The 19,413-nt window shown below is 43.8% G+C and overlaps 2 protein-coding genes across 2 annotated transcripts; one reads left to right on the top strand and one right to left on the bottom strand.

Moving 5' to 3' along the window:
- The first annotated feature begins 8,474 nt into the window (after positions 1-8,474).
- Positions 8,475-16,639, top strand: LOC123139373 (chaperone protein DnaJ). The gene is made up of 11 exons (XM_044559185.1): positions 8,475-8,884; positions 10,302-10,370; positions 11,657-11,749; positions 11,919-12,049; positions 12,538-12,733; positions 13,441-13,616; positions 14,203-14,332; positions 15,321-15,481; positions 15,579-15,658; positions 15,840-15,939; positions 16,227-16,639. Exons 1-11 carry the CDS (start codon positions 8,585-8,587, stop codon positions 16,270-16,272), a joined length of 1,482 nt encoding a protein of 493 aa, XP_044415120.1. The 5' UTR covers positions 8,475-8,584; the 3' UTR covers positions 16,273-16,639.
- Positions 16,640-16,650: 11 nt separating this feature from the next.
- Positions 16,651-17,496, bottom strand: LOC123139375 (uncharacterized). Its single transcript, XM_044559186.1, has 2 exons — positions 17,156-17,496; positions 16,651-17,062 (listed from the first exon to the last, which is right to left on the bottom strand). The coding sequence occupies exons 1-2, from the start codon at positions 17,348-17,350 to the stop codon at positions 16,871-16,873; spliced, it is 387 nt and encodes a 128-aa protein (XP_044415121.1). The 5' UTR covers positions 17,351-17,496; the 3' UTR covers positions 16,651-16,870.
- Between the last annotated feature and the right edge of the window lie 1,917 nt (positions 17,497-19,413).

Below are 19,413 nucleotides of genomic sequence, written 5' to 3'. Positions count from 1 at the left end.
TGCTTCGCTCAATGCGGCTCCAGTCTATTTCCATTTTTCGAAGGGTTTCCTCATAAATGAGGTTCAATCCGCTGCCACCGTCCATGAGTACCTTGGAAAGCCGAAAGCCATCCACTTTCAGACTGAGGACCAGTGCGGCTGGTGCTCGGGCTGTCCGGAATTTAGGTTCATCACTGGCATTAAAGGTAATAGCCGTGTCATTCCATGGGTTTATTGTTGCTACCTGGTAGACTTCGGTAAGGCTGCGGAGCGCTCGTTTCCGCACATTGTTTGGCGAAAGTCTCGAAGACTGTTCATACCGTACTGGTATTCCTGGGGTGGTGCTCTGTGGATTCTGGAGTTAGAAGCTCCTCATCACTTCTGGCCACCTATCGGAGTATCCAACATGCTCTAAGGCTATGAGTTGGTGTGACGTCCTCTGTACTATGAATTTTACAGGGTCCATTGAGCCATCCCTCCAGTACGGTTCCATACCCTATAGAGGGTTTTTGTTTTTTGTTGTTTGACCCAGGTGCCGGGCGATAATGCGCCCTTTTATTTCGGACTGGGATTGTATTCAGGGCCGGATTGTCCCAGAATTTTGTTTCGGTATTCCGAACGCTTTCTGTCACACAGTATTTCCGTACTATGGATGCCAAGTCGGCAAAGCGTGTAATTTCACGGCGACTTATGGCGTTGAGGATCCCGATGTCCGTGCAGTTATTGCAGAAGAATGAAATTGCACCCCCCTCGCGGTAGTCCTCTATCCTGTTCATAACCAGTAGGAATCTAGCCCAGTAATGGTGTACTGTTTCTCTGGGCTCTTGCCGAATTTGGGATAGATCCCTTATATTTGGGTGGGCGGGTGGATTTAAATCCGGAACCTCGCCCAATCTGAGACTCAGGGGCCAAGAAATTTCCAAACTCGGACGCTTGGGTTCTTGGATGTTGTCCAATGAATCAGGCCCGCCGCCTGACTTTAGGTTCAGGCTTGAGTGACGTCCTCCCCTCCGCGGGTATCCGGCTTGGAGGGATCAGGAATCCGGACATATCTGGTCCTTAGGATGGGTGAAGATTCGCCGTATTGTTCCTCCACCACTTCGACGTGGTGGGTGACCTGGGGAGAGTCAATCTCTCTCGAATCAGGTTTAAGCCCAATCTGATCGTAGTCTGTAGCGACTCCCAGGGCGGCGATGCGATCCAAGAGCTCGTTTAAGGAAGAGAGCTCCATCGGATCTAACTGCTCGGTGAGTTCCGAGTTGACGTGGAGATCGCTTTCGATGACCTGAGAAGTCATCGTCGGCGCGGCGGCCGAACAGGAGGTCATTAGAAAACCACCTAGCCGGAGAGTTTGGCCGATAACCAAAGCTCCTTTAGCAACAGCGCCGTCTTTAAAGACGGGGTGCGGCATCCTTCCTGATGGTGACGACACAGAGGAACTCTCAATGAAAGCACCAATGTCGGTGTCAAAATCGGCGGATCTCGGGTATGGGGTCCCGAACTGTGCGTCTAGGCGGATGGTAACAGGAGACAAGGGACACGATGTTTTTACCCAGGTTCGGGCCCTCTCGATGGAGGTAAAACCCTACTCCTGCTTGATTAATATTGATGATATGGGTAGTACAAGAGTTGATCTACCACGAGATCAGAGAGGCTAAACCCTAGAAGCTAGCCTATGGTATGATTGTTGTTCGTCCTACGGACTAAAACCCTCCAGTTTATATAGACACTGGAGAGGGCTAGGGTTACACAGAGTCGGTTACAGTGGGAGGAGATCTACATATCGTATCGCCAAGCTTGCCTTCCACGCCAAGGAAAGTCCTATCCGGACACGGGACGAAGTCTTCAATCTTGTATCTTCATAGTCCGGGAGTCCGGCCAAAGGTCATAGTCCGGCCATCCGGACACCCCCTAATCCAGGACTCCCTCAGACGCTATCACAGAGGCTGAACATTGCCAGCTTATGACGAAATGGCAAAACATCACCTTGAAGGCGGCTGTCGGCACTATTCCACCTCCTCAACCCGATGGAACTTTTCACTGTTGTCCGATTCCAGAGGTGTCGGGGATATACCCCGCGGTATGACCCGGCCGGAGTTATAACCCGGCTGGGACTTGGTAAACCAGCAGATGATAAACTGGCTGACAGTTAAGACAGGTGGTTGAGACAGACGGTAAACTGGCAGATGATAAACCGGCAGGAGTTAAGTCAGATGATAACTCAGCAGACAATCATAAACCGGTAGACCATCATAAACCGACAGACCATCATAAAACGGCACCAGTCATAACCCGGCAGACAGTGATAACTGGGTTGCCAGGGGTTATGAAGCCCGAGACGTTATGAAGCCCAAGATGTGTTAAGAAGCCCATGAAGAGAAGTCCGAATAGTTAAGTCTTAAGTCCGAGTTGGACTCTACATGTAACCCGCCCCTTCAACTTATATAAGGAGGGGCAGGGCTCCCTAAAGAGGGATAAGCAACAAGAAACAATCTCTAGGGCCAGACATAACTGGGAGAGCCGGTTTATGGCGAATCCCTCGTGATGATAATGAGACCTAGCCACAAACAGCATGTCAGCTTGTTACCGGATGATGTTTCCCGGGGGCCGAAGCTGTCTAAATCCTTGTCTTGTGTTGCATTTTCTCAATTCCGCTCAACCCCTCTCAAGCTACCACATAGATACGTTGGCCTCACGACTAAGTCCTCACATTAGGACATCTGCCGTGGCAATTCCACGACAAGAGGGCTATGCTGTTGTGATGGCGGATGAAGTAATGGAGGGATTTGAGGAGCTCGAGCTTGACTACCCTACAGGTGAACAGGAGATTAAGCTGGGTCTTGCTCTGAAGACTCCATGTCTATGGCGGAAGGAGTACATAAAGCTTCCAAACTGGACCCTCCGCCTCCTCCTCCTCCGGCGAGTCAGGGCACTCCGCCTCCTCCTCCGGCGCGTGAAGGCACTCCGGCTCCTTCTTCGCCTCCTCCGATGAGCAGTCCGCCTCCTCCGACGCGTGAGGGCACTACGGCTCCTCCTCTGCCTCCTCCGGCGCGCCAGCCGACTCCGCCGCGTCAGCAACAGTAGAAGAGAGAATCCGCCGGTCCGGCGGCTAGCAGTAGTACAAGCAGAGGAGTGAATCAGTTCAAATACGATCCATCTCTCAAGGCTCCGAAGAAGTTACCTTATGAGAGGATCGAAAAGGAAAACGAGGACATCAGTCGTGCCCAAGTGAGGGACTTTTTTGCACCAAAACCTCCACCTCAGAAGGAAACGATAGATCCGATGAAACTGAAGCGTACTAACGATGCCCTGAAGCGACCACCGCCGCCTCCGCCAGATTCCAACTATGAGCGCACTATTAAGAAGACATATAAGGAAGCGAAGCGGTCGAGAAGTTTGAGTAGTGATGCAAGGTTAGCAGCACAAAGAAGTGGGAAACAAATTCCCCAGCTCGGCGAACAGGCGAAGCAAACATGCCCCCCGCTCAAGGTGTCTAGCGATATTGTTTCTAATCATCCGGGGATGGTGCCCGGTACCAATCTTGGTGATTACCTGCCTGATGATGTACCCATTGGATTCATGGAGGTGGACGAATTCAGATACGAGTACGGGAGGCCTCTCGTCAAACCTGATCATCCTCGTCTAGCAACGATGATGCGAAGACTCTATGACTGGTACATGGAAAGATGTAGGCAGTCCGGGAGGCATACTTTGTCGATGAGAATTAAACAGGAGCACGACCTCATTGGAATGGATATTTTGAATATTGAATTTGACGAGTTATTCCAGTTATACAATCAAAAGGCCCTCCACAAAGCACTCATGACTTGCTACTGTCTGTAAGTACTACTTTTGTAATTAAGTCTCTATATATAGCTCATCTCTTTCATTGCATGTATATAGAATTATCCTCACTATATTATGCAGGTTGAAGATCATCGAATGCGGGAAAGCAGATATCTATGACATTGGGTTCATTAACCCAAATATCATACATGAATACATAGTCAAACGCAAAGCCAAAGAGACCAAGGACAACCTGCTACAATCGTTGATTAAAAATCAAAACAAAGATAAAATACTCTTTCCTTACAACTTCCAGTGAGTGTTACTGTCTTGTGCATATTCGGTTTCCCTTACTTGAGGTTAATTATAGTAATGTAATTGATGAGTTATGCATGCGTGCACAGCTTTCACTTTATTTTGCTAGAGATTAAGCTTGAAACTGGAATAGTAGCTGTCTTGGACTCTAGAAGAAAAAATCCCGAGGAGTACGCGAACATGACTGATATGCTCTAGAGGTAAGTTCAATCGATCATTATCGCACCATATCGGCAACTTTGTTCATTTCCTGATATCAAGTAATTATTCTCTTTGTCTGGCAGGGTTTGGAAACAGTTCACCGCCATTGCTCTGGCACTGTCGAAGGAGCTGCCATTTACACACCCGAAAGTAAGTACTACTAGCTAGTTCCGCGCATCTCCCATTAATTCTAACTAGTTTCATCAAAACCATTAAGCATGCTTGATTATCAGTTTGATTGAAATCTATTCTCATAAAGGTCTTGTGGTAGGAATCCGGGAATGATTTTGTGGATACTACGTTTGCAAGTTCATCTACAACTCGATGAAATCTAAGCGGGGGGGGGGGGACTTTAAAAAAGATTTTCATGTACGTAAACAATAATATTCACAATTTTATTTTATTACCATCATTTGTGTTGAGTTTCATTCATATACATGTATTGACCCACTTCTTTATATTAGATGTGGGAGATGCGGGATGAACTCCTACCACATGATTGCATACGAGCAATTCAAGAGGAATTGGCAGGATTCTTTCTTGACCACGTCATAAATAAAGACTGAGAACACCATGTGGAAGTTCAAATACACCTTAGATGTTAGGGCCGCAATTTATAAGAGATCTTATATTGTATATATGTAGCTAGTAGCGTCGGATAGATATACAGAAACTTGTTGTTCGAACAATCTCATAGAGAAAGAGAGGTCGGTCACTTCTCTCTGTATATGTTCATCATGATGATCTTGTGTACTTAATGGTTCCTTCATTTGCTTACTAGCTAGCGTGTCGAGGTCTCTCCATACATGTGGTAGCTAGCGTGGACCAAGCACGGAGATAAGAGAGGTCACTTCTCTCTAGCTATTAGCTAGCTAACACAATATATGGAACCCCTAAATAATTAACTCTCCAAAAACCCCTAACCCACCCCCCTCTTAAAAAAACAAAAAACCCAGCTCCTGAGCTGCTGACGCATGGATGCCATTTGGTCCCGGTTGGTGTTACCAACCAGAACTAAAGGCCCTCCTGCTTGGGCTCGCCGCAACGACCATGTGGAGCACCATCTGTCCCAGTTCGTAAGCAAACCGGGACTAAAGGTGTTGGGCTTTAGTATTGACACATTAGTCCCGGTTCCAGAACCGGGACTAAAGGCCCTCTGGAACCGGGACAAATGACCCATTTTATACTAGTGGAGGGAGGGAGACCGAATTGGGGAGGGATACCCCACCCCTAGGCTGGCACAAGGGGAGACTTTCCCCCTTGTGTAGCGCCCCCTCCTCTCCCCTCCAACTTATATATATATTTGAGGTATTGGCACCTTTTCTCAACACAAGTTTTGGAGCCTCCTACGATTATCTAGTTCTAGTTGATCCTAGTTGATTAATTAGAGCTAGACCCAGATCCTTTAATCCTCATAATTAGAGGCCCAGTGTGGTTCTAATCTCCTCACTCTAATTCTCCGGCAACAGTTAGCTCTGGACAGTGAAATGTTGCTGGATCGTGAATACCGTACGCTTGCAACTCGCGGAGAGGCCATGCTTTCGGTCTTCCATTTGAGGGACTGTTCCTAGGCAGTTCGTGGGATTGTTCATCTATGGTTCGAAGGACTCCAAGTACAATCTACACCGAATCGTCTTCTTCCGCTGCAACTTGAAGTCGGTAATGATCTCATCCAAACTATTTATCGCACCTTGATAGTGTTTCTGGGTGATTGTAGGGCGATTTTTTTTGTTTTCTACTATGTTTCTTAACAATGACATCATGAGCGGTTCTATGAGTAGGTGCAGGTTTCGACCGAGATTACATGTGAATGTGAGGGTTTGATGTTCTTGCTATGGTTCCCTTGAGTGTTGCTTTGATTCAATTCATTGACGACATGATGTAGCTTTGTACAAAAATCTGACAATCGATCGGTTCTGTCTGTTGACGATCCTCTTATAGTTCTTTGGGCTTCATCATAGTCAAGAATAGTGAACTGTTGCAAACACGGGAGGGCGATGAATATGTTTGATCTTCTAGGGGGCCACGCGTATTGATGAAGTTTAGTGCAGGGCTAGAGATTTTTAATTAAGTCTCTTCCCTCACACATCCCGAAAGTTAATCTAGCAACAAAAATTATTGCCTTGATGGTGGACGTAGGTAGCTAGTGTTATCCGGAAACCCTAGAAGCCATGTAATTAAAATTTGCCAAATCGATCAGAGGACGTCTAACTTGGTTTTTGCAGCCTGCATGTGATGTGATATAGCCTTCATCATGACAATGAGTTTATGTATGAGTTGGTTATATGTTGTAATGTTAAGTGGCCTGCACGTCACAGTACGACATGAGGGCTGGAGCCAAGGGATTGTCTTTTTAATGACATGTGTGTCAACCTCGTTATTTATTCAACGGACGTAAGACAGAGGAACCCGGAGCTTCACCAGATGCAGGATAACAAAAGTGTTGTCATGGTGGTAGTTTTCAAAATTGTCGCCACGACAACGTTTTTTGGAGAATTTTCATGAAGGACCATGGGGACATTCCCATCGCCCAGGGCTACACCATATCATGCTATTATGAATTGCCTAGGATATTTATTCCTTTGTTGTTCGTTTGATAGCATCACGGGAAAGCAAAGAATTATTTTCAAGAAGTTAGAGTGGATGTACAAAGAAATCTTTAGGAAAAATCCCTACATGATTCAGTTCTATAAATCAAACGATTAACATAGGAATTTTTTTCTAATAATTTCTTTTTTAGAACCTATAAAAATTCAAATGAATCAAAGTATCCCAAGTACACATGCCTCCGTTAAAAAGTGGATTTTTATATCAGTTTTGCAAAAAACAATTTGCTATCTGTCATGTCACTCTACTCAATTTTGCAACTAGAAGTTTCAATTATTCAAAAATGCCATCATTTTGTTCAGTCTGTGCGAAAAAATGCCACTCGGCATTGTTGTCGTTGGGTCAAAGCCCATTGACAAGGGTAAAGTGACCAAAATAGTCTTAGACCCCACTTATCAATATTTCCTCTACAATTCACTATAACCTATGGGTCTTAGTTCAGAAAGAATGAAATTAGAAGGTAAAATAGCTTCACGCGCGGGTATGTGTTGTTATTTTTTTTCTTCTAATTTAATTATCCGTGTGTTGACAATTAGGACCCATAGATTATAGGAAAGCCCTAGCAAGGGGGTCCTAGGGTATTTTGGTCACTTCACCCTAGTCAGTAGCCTTCAACCGGACCACAACATATATATAGGGATTGACTATTCGTCACCCTGGGTAGGAATAGTTATTCTTCACCCCCCTCTATTTTACCATCAATGCACCAAAATTTTACATTCTGTAAGTTTTGTCTTATTTCCGACGTAAAAAGAGACTGTAAGAAAATATATAATCGCCATAAAAAATATTTATGTTATATAAAATTACAAACGTAAAAACATAGTGTAAAATATATATAAACTGCAAATTTTCTTGTTTTATGACCACTGTTCAAAAAATCTTCCGATTCAGTGATTTATCATCGATTTATCGCTACTCATGGGGTGACCGATAAGATTATGCCTTATCTTCACGGTTTATCATTTGGGCCGTTTTATCACTCTAAGAAACGATTTATTAGGAATCTACCGATAAATGAGGCCTATTCCTAACATTATGTTTGCAAAAACTATGTTTACTTGTGTTTTGTGGACCTTGGTTTTGCAATATGTACTATTGTCCGATTTTGTTTGTCATTATAGGAGGATTCAAAGGCTAGGAATCAGATAACACTTCTGTCCAATATTATTTTGGTGTTGAATATAACATATTTTAGTGTTGGGAACCTGAGATTTGCAAAATATGACCGATTAATAGTCGACCGATAAAATCGATTAATCGGCCGATTCCCGATTAATCTCTAATCCCGAGCTGACCGAGACGCTAACAATAAGCGATATCAAATTTTACGTAGTGAATCAATAGGAATGTAACTATTTGAATCAATAGAGTGGTATGTTTGAGCACACGCTTAATAAAATGATTATTACAGTTTAAGTAGTTAAAGTTTCTAATGATAAAATTGAGTAGTGCGACACAACCATGTCAAAACTGATAAAAGACAAAAAGTAATAATCAATGTATTCCAGCGGACACTGACAGTGTGGGCCCACCCTACTCGGGCATCGTCACTCTCCCCTTCCCCTCCCATCCCAACTGCAGCTCACACGACACGAGACGCGGACCAACGCCCAGCACACGCCCCCCGCCCCGCGCCGAAGCAGCAGCGGCTTCCAGAAAAAAAAACGCCGAGCCCGGGGGAGCGCCCGGCTTAATGGCGCTCGCGCTCTCCACGCTCCCGTTCGCGCCCTCCACCCCGGCGCCCGCCTCCCGCGGCTCCGCCGCGTTCCGCCCCCGCGGGGCCCACTTCGCCCCCTCCCCCGCCGGCAGGAGCGGCGGCCTCGGCGTCGGGCTCCCCCTCGCGTGCGCGGCGCCGCGGAAGAACCGCGGGCGGAGGCGGCGCGGCGGGGGCCTGGTGGTGTTCGCGGCCGCCGACTACTACGCGACGCTCGGCGTGCAGCGCTCCGCGACCATCAAGGACATCAAGGCAGCATACCGGAAGCTCGCGCGCCAGGTGTTCGACGCTTTGTCCCCCTCCCACTTAAGCCGCATCCCTACTCGTTTTATGGGGTTCTATCCATTTAAAAGTAGTGCCCATCAGCCTGTCATGCTATCTATTTAAAAGTAGTGCCCATGAGGCTGGGGCGCATAATTGACCGGAGTTCCTTGAATCACACATGATGCATTGTTTTGCTTGGATAAAGTGTGGATAGACGCACCCCCTAGCGAACTGTATATAACCCTGGCAGTGTTATCCTGCTACTTGCTGCAATAGACCAACTTCTCACCCCCTCGTGTAAATTGTGACCCATATTAGTGCTGGTGAATATTGGATGATATGGTGAATAGTGTTTGAGTCTCATTTTTGTTATACTATCACATCAGTAGCCTGTAGAACTTTGTAGCCGCAACTCACAATGTAACCCAGTCCAATCTCTTTGCTGGCTCAATTCGCTTTGCATGTGCAAGGTCTTTGCGTTTTCGAGTGTTGAATGTTTCGCAATAATCACTCCCTACTTTCTATTTTTGTGCATCTTTGATATTGCAGAGGTTCGCTTTTATACAAGAAAATCCCTTATTAGTACAGATAATAACACCACTAGGTCTGACAGCTGCTTTGTAATTTTTTAGATGAGAGGTAACTGTTTTCTAGAGGTTGAGTCCTGACACCATTTAGGGGAATTTTGTGTGAGATCTTCACAGTTACATCCACATGATCGCATCATGCTGTTTCATTAACTTTCTAGCATAATAGTTTTTCTCACTGCTCCAGCAATGTTGACAGACACTGCAACATTTAACACTGGAAAGTCTGACTCTCCTACCCAATGGCATCATCGTGCCATGTAGAAATCAGAAGCGCCATTGCTAGTTGCTGCCATGCTAGGAGCCTGAATCACGTATTGATCCTTTTAGGGCAAGGGGCCTAACATCTAATCCAACATTTTTGTCTTCAACCACGTGCCACTTACAATAGCTATTTTTGGGGTCGTTGGAGTTGGCTTTGGGCATAGGAGGGGGATCAGATGACATGCTCGTGAGTTGAGAATAAAGGTAGATCCGCAAAGGTCCTTCTGCTTCACCTGAATCTGGCTGAGCAAGGGTGCTGGAATCTGGAAATACCATTGGAAGTCTACAAATGATTCTGGACTAGGACATGATCTTGTATTGGGCCTAGATTATAACAGGCCTAAAGCACCCTCCTTGATAGGTTTGAAATATCTTCATTCATACCTTTTTTTTAGAACATAGACACGGTTGACTTTCATGATTTAAAATTTGGTGTGACATTTATCACGTTCACCAACTGACATGGTTTTGCTCTATTTCTAGGTTTCTCACGCATCATGTATACATTAGATTCAACTTCCATTAAAAACTACCGAGTTTTGACAATTTGTTTCTCTTCTTACTGTGTCTTTACCTTGTAGTATCATCCTGATGTTAATAAGGAACCTGGAGCAACCGACAAGTTCAAAGAGATAAGCTCAGCCTACGAGGTATGCACTACATGGTCCCATAAATATTTTGGCTCCATGTGTTTCTATGCTGGTCTGACTCCTGACTATTCTGAGGATAAGTTAAGTATGGGCCATTGTGAAAATGTACCTAAAACATCCCTTCCTAACAGGCCCTCAATGTCTTGATTCAGAACTAGCTTTCTTTGGTAAGAGTTCAAGTATGAATTATCACCTTACCAAGTGGCAAGTGATGGCTTTTAGCTTTTACTCTGCAACCCAGAAATCAACACTCACAGAGCAATTTGCACAAAACCTAAAGCACTATTCTAAGTAATGGAATAGTGGGTGGTTGCAAATCAACCTCTTCATCTAAACTTGCACTTTACACTTTTAGGACAGAGAATATAAAAGCACTCCTATTCCAAATATTTTGAACTATATGTTTTCGACAATAGTTTGCCATTATCAGTGAAGTCATTTTATCAACCTTAGAAACATGTTTTGTTTTTATTGTTTACTCAGTCATCTGTCGCCACTCTATACATACGCGGTCTCAAATAAAAGATAAAGATTGGTCAGGTTAGTTAGTGGAGTAGCTTCTTGAGTTTACCCTTATTGATTCATGTTAAAATGAAAGTATTTCATCCAACTATGAGGTACGGTGTGAAAACCGACTTGTTTACGGAACTTTGTCAATGTCTACTTTGGAGATACTTGCTGCTCTGGTAAGATTATAAGATATTGACTGCCATAAGAAGATAGGATTCAAAGATCCTACAATGTGATGTTGAGAACCTTGGTTAGGAACATGAATTATATCCCTAAAGGCCTGAACGACCATAGTGTGAGTTGGGCGCTTAGGCAAGGTTAATTTGTCCAGATTAGGCTATATGACTTGGAAGCTAATTTTTTTTTAACAAGTTGGCATACTCTGAACCTAGGTTTATGTGGGTATAGTTCTTTGGCTCACCTAGATTAGCAGTATTGGTTATGTGGAAAATGTCTTATCTGTTATATTTCTTCTCAGTCTTAAGCTATGCCCCCCCAAACTTACTAATATATATTACTTCATGGCACTGAAACTACGGAATGTCTATGTCTACACTCACACATTTTAGTAATTTGTGTGTATTGTACAAAGTACTGTGTGTGTGTGCTACAATTCAACCTACTTAGGACTCAATTCGGATGGCATTGCCTATCTGATTAATGGGTTACTTTGTCTTGCTCCACTGGTTACTAGATTTCATCAATGATTAATGCCGTTTTGATCACTTTTTGTCTTTTATTCCATGTTTTGGGGTACTGAATCTCATTATCATCAGGTTCTGTCAGATGATAAGAAGAGAGCGTTGTATGACCAATATGGTGAAGCCGGGGTTAAGAGTGCGGTTGGGGGCAACGCTGGAGCTTATACAGTACTGCTTTTCAACTCTTTGTTCTAGCATTTACATCACAGTATCTTTAAATTTGATTATATTTCTGTTACTAGAGTTCCTTGGCTTGTAAGAATACTAGACTTAAGTAACTACTGCATGCCTTTTCTGCTTAAACAAGGTTTGAATTCTTTCCCATTTCTCTGTGCAGTCGAATCCATTTGATCTGTTTGAGACATTCTTCGGAGCAAGCATGGGTGGTGGTGGTGGCTTTTCTGGTATGGACCAGAGTGCATTTAGGACACGCAGAAGGAGCACTGCTGCTCAGGGTGAAGACATCAGGTTTGTTGTAAGAAGGGTTGAAGTGAAATAATGTTCAGACCCCAGCTGTTTATCTAGTTAAAAAGACTCGCTAGATCTATTAAGACAATATAAGTTAATGAACAGTAATTATCATGTTTGCTAATCTGCACGAATTTGGTCACAACTGCATAGTTTTTAGGTCCGGCATTATTTGCGTCAAAGTAATACTTAAGCATTTATGCTGTGATACTTCATGGAATAAGCGGTTGCCTCTAGACCAATGTATATTATCACTATTATGAAATTATAGTATCTTTGTTGTCTTATGTTTGTTACGCAACAAATATTGTGGTTGGTGATGCTGGCACATTGCTTGTGGCCGGGGATAGTTTGACGAAAGAAACCAACATCACCGTTCCACCAGATTCTTCAACCAAGTTGTTATGTAGCTGCAATTTATGACATTTCGTATATATAAAGAATGAATCTAGTGTGAATTCTGGACTTACACAGATTTATTCCACCAGATATGATGTGATTCTAGGGTTCTCAGAGGCAATATTTGGAACAGAAAAAGATATCATATTATCCCATTTGGAGACTTGTGATGCTTGTAGCGGTTCTGGTTCAAAGGTTGGCTCAAAGGCAAAAATATGCTCCACATGTGGTGGGCGAGGGCAAGTAATGCGAACTGAGCAGACACCATTTGGTCTCTTCTCCCAGGTAACCATGGAGCATAAATGTTAAAACCCTTTATATTGTTATTCCAGATCTTAACCATGAGTGCATACTGGCAACTGTGTGCAGCTTCATATAACAATACATAGCTTTGGCCCTATATTTCATTGGAAGGTAGTGTTACAACAAAACAACATTTAGACAAAGCAAAGTGAGGTCAAAAGCAAAGAATTGAAAATGAGATATCATGAAACTAAAGAAAATATACTTGCACTATACACTGGGTACAAACAAGTTCTCTTTTGTTTTAAGTGAATAAAAAGGGCTGGAAAATTACAGAAGCGGAACCTCACCATTTAGAGTAGCAAACAAGAAAAGGTGAGCAAGAACAGGGGGCTAAAGCATATTTAATTCGGAATGCACCTATGAGCTTAGCACCGACGCAGGTTGTGTTCACGCCTGAATTGTTTTGGGTAGAGTTCCTTTTTATTTAAAAAATGAATAATTCTTTTTCGAGAGCGCCTCTAAACAAATTTCAATGGGTTGAAACAGCCAGAAGATGTCAATTTGCACTAATTTAGCATCATGTGGAACATGACAGATCTCATGTTTGTCCATTTATCTTGTCATCCTTGTTTGATGCTAGTCGGTGCTGAGTTATACTGATTCTATCTTTGAGTCTAGTTCAGTTTGATTATTTACTGCAATTTGCGATTATTACATAAGAGCTTTTCTTCTCTCTTATTTTGTAGGTTTCTAGTTGCCCCACTTGTGTAGGAGAGGGTGAGGTCATTTCAGAGTATTGCAGGAAATGCTCTGGAGAGGGGCGTGTTCGTGTCAGAAAAGAGATCAAAGTAAAAATCCCTCCAGGAGTTAGTAAAGGTAGCACTCTTCGTGTACGTGGTGAAGGTGATGCAGGACCAAAAGGGTAAGCAAAGCAAGATCAAACATAAAGTTTATACTTTGTCCCTCAAACATTTTGAAACAATCGCAAGTGATCATTGCGGTCTTGGAAATTATGTGGATCTTTTCTATAGTATTGCTGATCGCTATGCTTTAGTTTATTTGTAGCCTATGTTGCATATGTTTGGAATTAACTATCGTTAAAACACGGTAATTGGGCCATGGAGTATCGCCAATGGCATTCACATAGGATGCACACGTCATTCTTGAATTGCTTTGTTGTCTTTCTGCTAGGCGAGTGGAAGTTTGTGGCCACCAGCCAGCAGCAGATTTTTTTCAGATCTCGGACTGTGCATGTGTGTTGTGCCGACACTATTTCAATATTATTTTGTATTTGTAGAGGGGTATTGCAAGAATTTATGATTTATAACACCTGCAGTTAAGAACAACTTTCAGGAAATGTTCAGATTTATTTGTTTGTTATGTGCCTTGCTTTAGCTTTCATGCAATTGTTGTAGTTCCCCATTTTCTGTTTTGTAAGTTTTTATATCTTCATTGCATGGATGTCCAATTAAATCCGCGCTGAAACCCTTTTTTCTTGTGGGAAACAGAGGGCCTCCTGGAGATCTTTTTGTCTGCCTTGATGTAGAGGAGCCATCCGATATTAAAAGGGATGGTATCAACTTGTATTCAACTGTGTCGATAAGCTACATTGAAGCTATTTTGGGTACAGTTGAAAAGGTAAATCTTTCTCTTTAGGAGTTTCCTTCTCTTCATGATCATCAATTATGATATTTTCTTTCAGAAACATTTCATTGCCTTTCTTCAGTAAGCACATATTCGGTTGAATGTATGAAGTTCTCACTTTACCTTTTAACTGGTGATTAGAACCAACCCAGCAAGCAAAAAATGAGATCTAGACCTTACTAAAGTAAAATAGCTTTATTGCAGTCCTGATGTAACCACCAAATTTCAAGTGGAGGCGTATGTGTTGATCACAACCCAAGTACATGGGAGTTGGCGTATTTCCCTTGGAAACCAAAAAAATTAGTTGACAGCCACCTGACTCACAGTAATCATCAAACAGAAAAACTGATAGTGTTTTAATATTAATGCTAAGCTTAACTATGTCTTGGACTGTTCAGCTCTTATTTTAATGCTAATCTTTCCTGTTTTTTCTGTTAAGATAATTAACTCAATCACTCAAACTTTAAATCATTGTAAATGCAATGAAAGCAAGGTTTTTCACTCTATTAGTGTGTCATTAACTCATTATACCGACCTAAGCGAAATCCAAAACCAGAGGAGGTGATACTTTGATCTTGACTCGGCGCCACATTTTTTTGAGCGAATCTGATGCCACATTTTTTTTGAGCGAATTTGATGCCACGTTTGCCTGGAAGCAAGTCCGTACTGGCCATGGTTTTGGTTTGTTAACCAAGTGGGCTTGAGCCAGGGCCAATGCTAGAGCTGCTGTTATGCGAGGCCTAGTCAAATCTGTTTTTCCTTGAACTAATTTTAGTCTTTGTGCCTTCCTTAAACCATGTATGGTTCAGAACAAAGTGACATGCTGGTGGATGTATGTTTTTTTTAATGTATGATGGCAATATTGTAATCGTTTTTTCATGTATACTGCCTACTGTCTAAATTATGCCGTTGATATATCGTTAAAAAACAAATAAAGTATGGTGTTGTGTAGTCATTCATTTTGAAATTTTGTTGCAAGCAGGTCAGAACTGTTGAGGGAAGTAGTGAACTTCGAATACCTCCAGGCACCCAACCTGGTGATGTATTGGTCCTAGCGAAGCAAGGTGTTCCATCGTTGAATAGGCCATCTATACGCGGTGATCATCTATTCACTGTTAAGGTCTCTATACCCAAACGTATAAGGTGAAAATACACTTCCCCTCTTGAGTCTTTTTATTAGGTAGTACTCTAGAGCTACATAAGCACTCGATCCTTATTTCTCTGAACTACTGCTATACAGTGGGCGCGAAAAGGAGTTGCTTGAGGAACTTGCATCGTTGAAAAATGGTGGTTTTGCCCGTGCACCTGTGAAGCCAAAACGTAAGCATGCAATATATATGCATAGATTTGATCCTTTCTTTGTCTCTCCCTCTCGCCAGCGAGAAGTTCATTTCCATTTTGGATGTTACCAGTGGAACATTGCTGTAAACTATCGTTGCTGCTTGATAAGGGAATAAGGAACTTTTGCAGGAGAAACTAAACTCACATGTCTGTGTTGCAGCTGTACATAAAGAGAATGGAAGCCGCGCTGCTCCAGAAGTATCAGATCAACCTGATGATGGGGAGGGTGACTGGTTGAAGAAACTTTCTGATTTTGCTGGGTAAAAATGCTGAACTTGATTTTGTTATACTGCAATTGCTGATGCGTGTTTGGTTCTGTTTGCATGTCATCAATGCCAGAGGGCCTTATATCCTTCAGTATATATGTTGTTACATGTCTGAAAAGATTTGTCGATGTAGAAATTCATGTTCAGTTCCTTTTTATTGTACAGAACCTATTAATGATTATACCGATTTTTTATTGACTTGGTTCTGCAATCAATTGCATTCCCGTTATCTCGTGTATTATGTCCTCATGTTGACCAAGCTGTTTGTTGAATTCTTTCAGATCCATTGTCAATGGGGCATCCAAGTGGCTGAAAGACAACCTGTAGCCTGCAAATATTTATTGCACGACGCATTCTCTTCAACACCAGCCATGGTGTTATCCAATCTGCAATTCTTCAATTCATCGGGATTCGACGAGCTGTTGCATGCATGTGTTCTGTTGAAGAGGCTCATCTTTTACGGCCTGTGGGCTGTGAAGTGGCAACGCAGAGGTTTAGTGTCAACTAATTTTATTGACGCCGTTTTTATTTGGTTTTGAGAGGGATATCCTTGTAAAGCATGAATTTTGCTGTAGTCGCACTCGTATTTCCTAGAGCATGTAACAGTCGGCCGCAGATATTGAAATAGATGAAGCTACATCCTCTGTAAATACATATATATCTTTTTCTGGTAGATCATCTCAGTACAACATCAGGCTGTGCAAGTGATTGTTTTTGTTGCCTCAAATTCAGAATAAACGGGGCACTCGTCTCCTCATTCCTCAAGTGCAATTTTTTTGCAATAGAACACAAGATTTCTGGACAGAATACAATTTTGTGTGTGCATATTCTGTTCTTGTTCGTCTTACAAGGCATCTTGAGTTGCAAAATGAAAGTGAATAAAGGCACATGATATCATCTGAACTTGAAGGTTGTTGCACAAGCCCTAGTCATGTGTGGAAGTGGAGCTGAGCTTGAGCAAGACGAGGACGGCGGCCGCCATGGGCAGGGACACCATGAGCAGCGCCTCCACGATGTTGGGCCGCGTGATGTCGGGGAGCAGCACGCTGCCGTACTTCACGGCCGCCGCGCCGCCGACGGACCCGAGCCCCAGCGTCAGCAGGTAGCCGGAGTCATCCTGGCCGGTGGAAGCAAAATGTAAGGCTAGATGGAGGTTGAAGATAAGATTCTGCGCACAACACATTTGTGACATAGCACGAGCGGCGCTGACCTGCGGGATTCGCCCCTTGCTGTCCGGCTCCGCCTCGGCGCCGTCGGTGTCGCGGGACACGCGAGCGCGACCGCCGGCGCGTCTCCTCGCCGAGCGCCGGCAGCTCACGCGGAAGCCGCGCCCCGGCGGCAGGGCTGCGCCGGGGCCGGAGACGGTGGGCCGGGATGGCGCGGCCACCGCGCACGCACCCGCCATGGACACGAGCGGGGCGCGACAGGAAGCAGAGACGAGACGGGCCTTCCGCGTAGCGCGGCGCCTACGTTCGTTATCCACAGCCGAGACACAGCTTCAGCTGACAGTTTTTTCTTCTTCTTCCTTTTCCGTGAGAGTGAGCATGCAGTTTTTTTACAAGTACTCGGAAACACAGGGGGGGGGGGGGGGGGGGGGGGGGGCAAGCTTGTTGGAACTTTGGGTTTGGGTATCAAATAATTCGGCTAGACTGACAGGAGGGTAGAACCAAACTCATACCTCTAGCCGCCAGGCAAAACAAAAAGGAAAAGGAGCCAAAACGCTCGCAGGGGGCTGAAAAGTGCAACTTATTACAAGCCTTACAAGTTCTAGATAAAACTAAGGTGCTCACATCCAAACAGAACATGGGTTTTTCCAGCTGAGAAGTCAATCTTCAACCGCCCATTGCTGCAGCGCCAGTTTTCTTCTGCCTCGCCTGGTTTGCGCATCCCCACTTGGTTTTCTTGAAGGGTTGCACTGGGGTCAGCGGCAGTTCCAGCGGAGTGACAGGGCTCAGCAGCGATGAGTGTTTGCAGTTCTTCTCAGGGCTGTTCGGCGGTGTGTAGCGATCAGGTGGAAGCAAAACCCCAAACCTCTTCCCCTGTCCCAATGACATTTTGGAGAGTGAGTCTAGACTTAGGATACCTGCAGTATCATTGCCATCAATCACCCCACAGTCAGCAGGAAAGGGGAGGTGAGGATCACTGCAACTTTTTGAGAAACCATCTTCAACTCTTCCAAGGGAGATTCTTTGAACAGGATCATCCACTTCTTGAGAGTCAAATGAATCTGCCACCATATCTGTTTGAGGTCATACCACAACACATTATTGAAAACCATAGAATTTCTAAACTTCCAGATGCACCACATAACACAGGCACAAACAGAGTTCAAGACTAGTTTGTTTTTATGGGCTGGCCAGAATCTAGCAATGGATAGGTAGTTGTTACCTACATCATGAGAAAGAATTCTAGACATTTCACTCCAGATTTGTTTAGCAACCACACAGCCAAAGAACAGGTGATCTATGGATTCATGTTCCTTGCAAAAAACACATTCAGGTGGTTTAGTAATCCCTCTCTTTAACAAGTTGTCTTTGGTCATTAACTTGTTATGGGACAAGAGCCACAAAAACACTTGCACTCTAGGTGGGACTACTATAGACCAAACAGAAGGTACATATACAGGCTGCACTCCTCTGAAGTTAATAATATTGTAAAGAGAGCTAGCAGAGTAGACCCCTTTGCTCTCATATTGCCAAATTAGTGAATCTTCCTCATCAGTCAGCACAGAGTTCTTGATGATCTGCTCAAGGCAGTACCAATTCTCCATCATGGCATCTGAGAAAACCCTCCTAAATGATAATTTGATATTAATCCCATCCCAAGCATCTGCCACAGTCACCCCCTGCTGGTGGCAGATAGTGTATAGGGGCCAGAACTGGACTAACAGGGGGGATGTGCCAAACCAGATGTCTTCCCAAAGTCTAGTCTTCTTACCATTACCTATTTTCCATCTATATCCAAACTTCAGGGCTCTAGCAGCCCACATCACTCCTTGCCAAATTTTGGAGGTGTTATGGGGGTTGGAGGCAAAAATGTTTGGGCTCCTCCTAATATATTTAGAGTCTACTATTTGTTTCCAGATCTTGCCCTCATCATGGATATACCTCTTAACCCAATTACCCAACAGGCACAGGTTAGCATCCTTGATGTTTGGGATACCCATTCCCCCATATTCTTTCGTCATGCAAACCAGATGCCAGTTTGCAAGGTGAAGCTTCCTATTCCCTTCAAAATCACTCCAAAGACAGTGAGCAAGCTGGCTGTTAATCAGGTCCAGGGTCCATTTGGGGAATTTGAAGAAGGAGAGCAGGTAAACAGGGATGCTAGCCAGACAAGCCTTAATCAGAATCACTCTAGCAGCATAAGAGAGAAGCTTTCCTCTCCATCCAGCCATTCTTTTGAGAATTTTGTCAATAGGTGGCTGGATGTCCTCCCTTCTAAGTTTGTCATAGTGTAGGGGGGTAC

The sequence above is a fragment of the Triticum aestivum genome, chromosome 6B (genome assembly GCF_018294505.1).
Source record: "Triticum aestivum cultivar Chinese Spring chromosome 6B, IWGSC CS RefSeq v2.1, whole genome shotgun sequence".
Taxonomy (NCBI): Eukaryota; Viridiplantae; Streptophyta; class Magnoliopsida; order Poales; family Poaceae; genus Triticum; species Triticum aestivum.
This window is presented reverse-complemented; position numbering and strand designations above follow the sequence as displayed.

What these genes read in the sequence shown, in the direction of transcription:
- LOC123139375 (XM_044559186.1), bottom strand. Translation starts at nt 17,350, where the DNA reads ATGGCGGGTGCGTGCGCGGTGGCCGCGCCATCCCGGCCCACCGTCTCC. An exon ending in GCAAGGGGCGAATCCCGCAG is followed by an intron (nt 17,063 to 17,155) that starts GTCAGCGCCGCT and finishes TCCACCGGCCAG; the next exon opens with GATGACTCCGGCTACCTGCT.
- LOC123139373 (XM_044559185.1), top strand. Translation starts at nt 8,585, where the DNA reads ATGGCGCTCGCGCTCTCCACGCTCCCGTTCGCGCCCTCCACCCCGGCG. An exon ending in AGATAAGCTCAGCCTACGAG is followed by an intron (nt 10,371 to 11,656) that starts GTATGCACTACA and finishes CATTATCATCAG; the next exon opens with GTTCTGTCAGATGATAAGAA. An exon ending in TCTATACCCAAACGTATAAG is followed by an intron (nt 15,482 to 15,578) that starts GTGAAAATACAC and finishes ACTGCTATACAG; the next exon opens with TGGGCGCGAAAAGGAGTTGC.